General features: G+C 37.5%; 1 protein-coding gene across 1 annotated transcript in view; it reads left to right on the forward strand.

Moving 5' to 3' along the window:
• The window catches only part of MYEF2 (myelin expression factor 2), a 34,000-nt gene that overhangs the window by 9,537 nt on the left and 18,011 nt on the right, over nucleotides 1–6,452 (forward strand). The window contains exons 2-7 of the mRNA XM_019504192.1: nucleotides 612–841; nucleotides 2,093–2,145; nucleotides 3,455–3,462; nucleotides 3,566–3,659; nucleotides 4,465–4,656; nucleotides 5,590–5,743. Of these exons, the coding sequence (XP_019359737.1) occupies nucleotides 612–841; nucleotides 2,093–2,145; nucleotides 3,455–3,462; nucleotides 3,566–3,659; nucleotides 4,465–4,656; nucleotides 5,590–5,743 (731 nt within the window). The remainder of the gene's footprint in view (nucleotides 1–611; nucleotides 842–2,092; nucleotides 2,146–3,454; nucleotides 3,463–3,565; nucleotides 3,660–4,464; nucleotides 4,657–5,589; nucleotides 5,744–6,452) is intronic.

Genomic DNA, 6,452 nt, shown 5'->3' on the forward strand with positions numbered 1-6,452 from the left:
CATAAGAGAGAAAAAAACATATACACCCTGGAAAAACAATCTTTTTTTTTGGGAAAGGAACCCCCCCCCCCCCCCAACAAACAACAAAACCCCAAAACCTTAAAATTGAAATATCTCAATTTTCCCGTTTAAATTGAGACTTCCTGTGTGTTAGTTTTAAACCAAACTTTAAAAATGGTGATTTTAAAATCACTTTGATTTTTGTTCAATCCATCCTGTTCTAATTCCTCAGTATTGTATACAGGAGTTTGGCAAAGACTTTCAAGTTCAAAATTCTTAAGCCTAGTCACTTTTATATCTCAGATATACTATTCACATATTAATAGATTATGATAGTACTTTTTCTGAGCTTGTCAGGCATATTAGAAAAGCAGTTAAACTTAAGTAGCAAGATGGCCTCACAGTAAGGACAGTGGAATGACGTGTGTTGCCAAATTAAATGCTGTATTTATGAGATGAGACTGAGCTGACTACTTTGAAGGATTTTTATTTTATCAGCTAAGAAGTTCTGACAGCATGTAAAAATGTGGAACCTGACATTATTATTATTATTATTATTATTAATGTATTATTTGAAAGCAAATCCAACTTGTCTGTTCTTGAAAATACAGGGATAATGATGAGACGACAAAGGAAGAGAAGGCTCCTGTGAAGGAAAAGTATGTTCCAAAACCAAAGGCAATTCCATCTCTTGGAAACAAGAATAGATTCCACCCCTATTCAAAGGATAAGAATTCGGGCACCGGCGAAAAGAAGACTATTAACCGTAATAGAGTTTTCATTAGCAACATCCCATATGACATGAAATGGCAAGCAATTAAAGATCTCATGAGAGAGAAAGGTAACTCACTCCTGGTAACCTACTTTCTATACAAAGGGGAGGAACCTAACTTTTTTTTTTTTTTTCCTTTGAGCCACACAGATTTGATTTGACTTGTTACTTGATACATCTATCTTGCTCCCACCCCCGCCAACCCTTTCATTTGAGACAACTGCATTGCAGGGTAGTATGGGTAAATGAAGTGTTTACAATCTTCTGCCATTCTAGTGTGACGTGAGAGAGCCTACAGTACCTGCATGCTCTCATGACATTATAAAGAGATTGTGTTTTTGTCTAGTTGTAGTCTTAGATTTTTTTAAGGGCTATTTTATCTACGTAACACATTGAGCGTGTGTAATGTATGAATAATAAAGGATATTTTTCAAAAGATGTTTTGTATTTTATTGGTGGAATCTGGCTGTAGAATTACCTTTTTGTCTGCATTGTCATTACTGCCATGACTTTGTCTGGAGATCTTTATTTTAAAAGTGTGTTACTGCTGTTGCAGTTCTGGGCTTATCTGAAACACCCCAAACTCTCTTACTTTGGGCAGTTTGGGGGGAAATAATTCTAATATGAATTCTGCAAAAAGTTAGTCCTGTTTGTTTGTTTTTATTTATTTATTTATTTTATTTATTTCTTGGTGAAAATAATTGACTCTTCAAAAGTAATGCAAAGCATACTTGGCTTTGAGGCTCTTAAACCAACACCAACATAATCTTTGTAACTGTTTGGTGTATCTGTTGTAAGGTGACGTGACTATTTGATTGGTTTATTTACCGAAACTTCTTATTTTAGAAAGTGTGTGGCTTGCTGTGAAATATTTGACTTGTAAATTTGGTTTTTATATTGAAGGCAAACTTATTATTGAAGACATTCAGGTAGAAAGTCACCTTAAAACAGCTGTTGTGAGTAGGATGACAAATGTCATTGAAAAGTGCTAATGTTGACGTTTTAATTTGATAGGTTAAGGGACTATGTGTATATTTGAATTTGTTCACCAACTATATCATACTGGCCAAAATATGATCTGTAGCATGAATTAGGTTTAATATAGTTGTTTGTATAGTTCTTGAGAATGTGGCTGCTGCATATTTCTGAAATCTAGCTAAATTACATAGCCATTGACAGGAGGTATGTTGGTCTGGTTTTGATTGTTGGTGAATAATAGGTGCTTCTCTGTAGAGTTGTGCACAGGGGCACAGTAAAGCAAGATATTGGTGTTTTAAATGCATTGTCTCTTGGTATTTTCCCTTTGTATGTCTTATGTAGTTGGTGAGGTTACATACGTGGAGCTGTTTAAGGATGCTGAAGGAAAATCAAGGGTAAGTGCCGTGGGCAACAATCTGCTAGAGGTTTAAAAGTTCCTCAGCAGTTTTATTTTTGTATAATACCTGTACCAGTTATTGGGAAGTAAGTTTCATTTTTACAATGATTGTTTTTTTTATTATGATAGACTTGAGGGTTCTGCTTTAGAACTAGTCTGACACTTTCATGCAACTCAAACTAGCTGGTTGTCAGGGACAAACTATAAATGTTAACAAATGGCATTTACTTACTTATTTTTTTTCCCAAGGTAATACTTTTTGGCCAACATCTTAATTTAGGATTTCTGTTGTGTTTCAAATCTGTCTTATGTAATGGACTAAAAAGAAAAAAATCACTGAATTGACCAATTTTGTCAGTGTAGTATTCCTATTTGAGGATAATAAGTATAAAATTCTTGTAGTTAAGAATATATTGTTTGAAGTGCCTGAATTGACAGCTTGCAGGGCTAGTGAGCACTTTGGATTAATGCATTTTCCTTCTTAAACTGAATGGAAGGAGGTGATTGGTACCCACCGAGTGCCTGCAAAGAGGCACTTAGTATGAAGATTGTTAAAGATCCTTTTGTCTTTCATTTACTTATTTATTTTTTAAGAGTCAAAAGTTTGAACAATAGTACCTATGAACCTGCCATGTGCACATGTGAAATGCAGGTTGGAGTTTGACTTAAGCAGTAACAATTGTTGTGAATCAGTTTGATTTTCCTTAACATTTATAAAATTTAATGTTTCAGTTTTGCCTGTATAATTCCTTGTTTAAAGCAATCCTAAACTGGTTGCTTTATTAACTGGGTTATGGTGTGATCAACATGTTTGTTTTCTTAAGAAGTAATTCTTAAACGTGTTTCCTATACTAGTAATATTGAAAAGGTACACAACTCCTTAAGGGATGGTACTGATCCACTATATGTGCGTGGGATGGAATTTTGTACTCAGAAGGTCAGCATCTAATGGCATACTTAATATATTGATCAATTCCCCCCCCCCCCCATTGGTTTTCTTTATATGAATCTGTGTGGCATTTTTCTGTAGTCCTATTCTGGTTTGGCTCAAAGAGAATAAATTAGAACTTCTTTTGCATTTTAATGATACATACTCACTGAAGTACGCGTGTCCAAAAAGTAGAAGGAAATTAAGTTTGGCTACCAATAAAAAATGTTTTAACTTGCAGAACTGAAAATAACTTGACAAATAGTTACTTTAGCAGTGAGCGGGGATCTTTAAAATATTCTATATACAGTTACATTTGTTGATTGACTGTCTTGTTTTTTTTCTCCTTACATATTATGGCAAATCATCATGAATGTAGGGTTGTGGGTAAGTTCCTCTTTGCATGGGGAAGACCCCTTGTTAAATATTCTGCTAGCTTTTTAAAACCAACTTTATTTTAATACTGTACATATTTTGTTTCTTCTTTAAGTGTGGTTGAATTCAAAGACGAAGAATTTGTGAAGAAAGCTTTAGAAACAATGAACAAATATGACCTTAGTGGAAGACCCCTGAATATCAAAGAGGTATGAATCTGCTTGTTGCGTTTAGTTTGAGCTGATAAGCGTCTTTGAACTTTTAAAAGTAGCTTTAATATTAGGTGCTGAAAACAAAATGTGGTAGTGGAAAGGCCTGTTAAATCAGCCAGCTAAGGGGCCTCTTGGCTTGCAGGCAGATATAGCACAGTGCCAGGTAAACTATCATGCTTTGAGGACTAACTTGGAAAAAAGAACAAATGCCAGTTTTAAATGGTAAATTACTTGGGTTTTTCATCACCTTCTCTTATCTGTGGCTAATACTATTGGTACTTGTACTTAATTTTTGTCAGCTGACCTGATTGTCATAGGGGGAGAAGTGTGGAAATAGAATGCTCATGCAAACTGGGAACTCAAATTGGTGTTTATTTTCTTTGTACCCTGTGGGCTACATTATGGGCTTCTCTTATAACTCTTTTGATGCAGCCTGTTACATTTTTAACAACTGTATTCAGTCAAAATTAATTAAAATAATTCAGTACTTGGGAACAGATACTAGACTGAGAGACCTTTAGATTGAATTTTTTTTTACTTGTCCATAGGCTAGGTACAGCATGTGAAGTGGCAGTGCACGCTACCTCCACAAATGCTCTGCCAATATTCCTCAACCCTCATCTGAAAGGACCCACCTTTAGAGGTGAGGGAACTGAGTCTCCGTGCTAATTCACCATTTGATCCCTCTGACACTGACAGGGATGTCAGTCAATTTTGATGGTCTTGTGCAGAATTTCAGAATAGTACGTGTTCTGCTGCTAAAAAATGTATTTTAATTTTTTTTATTTTAAATGTATTGCAGGATCCTGATGGTGAACATGCTCGCAGGGCATTGCAGCGTGTAGGAGGACCATTCCCAGGAGGACATGGACCTGATATGGCACCTGGATTGATGAATTTACCACCTTCTATTCTCAATAATCCAAACATTCCTCCTGAGGTTATCAGTAATTTGCAGGCTGGCAGACTTGGGTCCACTATTTTTGTTGCTAATGTAAGTTTAAGCATGTATTTTAAACATTCAGTATCTGACTATATTTAATCCTTGTCTTCAGTATTGTCTTCCAGAGAAGAGCCACACGCTTGATCAGAGGTCAGGAAAGCAGACCTTATGATGACAGGCTGAGAGCCATGGGGCTCTTTAGCCTGGAAAAAGTGCAGGCTCAGGGGTGATCTGATGGCCACCTATAAGTTTATCGGGGTGACCACCAGTATCTGGGGGGACATTTGTTCAGCAGAGCCCCCCAAGAGATGACGAGGTCAAATGGTCATAAACTACTACAAGACCGTTTCAGGCCAGACATAAAGAATTTCTTTACTGTCTGACCTCCCCCAAGGTCTGGAACAGCCTGCCATCAGAGGTGGTTCAGGCACCTACATTGAACACCTTCAAGAGCAAATTGGATGCTTATCTTGTTGGGATCCTATGACCCCAGCTGACTTCCTGCCCTTTGGGCAGGGGCTGGACTCGATGATCTTCCGAGATCCCTTCCAGCCCTAACATCTATGAAAATATCTCTCTAGATTCTGCAAAAAAACATAAAGAAAGACCATGCGTATGAATGACATTCTATTAGCTTTTCATTTATGTCCATTTTAAGAAATTGCAGATGATTATCTGTTCCCCTTTAGACCTAAATTGGCACTCAGAAGGGGTACAGTTACTTCAAAATTATTTTCCCCTCCCAATTAGTGTGCTTAACAATTGAAAGAAAGGAAGACAGAAAAATAAGAAAAAATAGTTAATTTTAAGAGACTCAGCCTTTTCGATCTGTTAGATTTTGCTATATTGTATAAATGCTGTGCTTTCCTGTGGATTTTTTTTGGCTGTCTGAGAAACTTACTAGACTCTAGAAAGCCACTTTTTAAATGTAGTTGGGAGAAATAAACATCTTGGAATTGCTCATCTGCTTTTTTTTGTATTAAGCTTGACTTTAAAGTTGGTTGGAAGAAATTAAAAGAGGTATTCAGTATTGCTGGAACTGTAAAACGTGCAGACATCAAAGAAGACAAGGATGGCAAGAGTCGAGGAATGGGAACAGTGACTTTTGAACAAGCAATTGAAGCGGTTCAAGCAATATGTATCCTTTATTTTGAAAATGGTTAAGTACTTTTGAATGACATGACTGTATAGTAGTTAAAGAAGTGCTGTCCATTTTCAGTGTGGCTTCCTTATATAAATGTGAAAGTCTAGTCCCACCCAATATAAGCAGACTTTTCAGCTGGAATTCACTGTTAAATTCTAATACAGTTAGGTAAACAGAGTTTTTAAAATCATTGCTAGCTCTTAAACATGAATCTTATGCTCCTAATTTACCAGTTAAAATGTTTTGTTCTGCCATGGCTTCAAATAACTAGTAATGATAGATTTTAATGTTACATTTTCACTAGAGGTGCACTGATATATCATATTGTCACCGATGCTGATAATGGTAATTTTCTTGTCAGTTGGCTTTTTTTTGGCCGATGTGGCTGATAATGTTGCTGATTTTAAATGCTGTGCGCAGCTGCAGCGCAGCATGGAGGTGGCCAGGAGTGCAGCCCAGCAGCATGGAGAGTGGCGTCTGGCTGGTAAGTTGGGGGGAGGGGTGGCAGATACGGCAGACAAAGGCCACCACAGCGAGGGAGGGAGCGTGGCTGGCTCTGGGGCAGGCAGTACTGGCTCAAAGCACAGTCTGGGCCCCTCCCCTGCCAGGGAGAACCCAGCCCTGCCCGCAGCAGCAGCCCACCCTTGCTGCGCGTGCAGATCTAGGGGGCACATGCCTCCCATTCCTTCCCTCAGTGCGTGCA

Source organism: Gavialis gangeticus, unplaced genomic scaffold (assembly GCF_001723915.1).
Source record: "Gavialis gangeticus isolate Ggan-Ray unplaced genomic scaffold, GavGan_comp1, whole genome shotgun sequence".
Taxonomy (NCBI): Eukaryota; Metazoa; Chordata; order Crocodylia; family Gavialidae; genus Gavialis; species Gavialis gangeticus.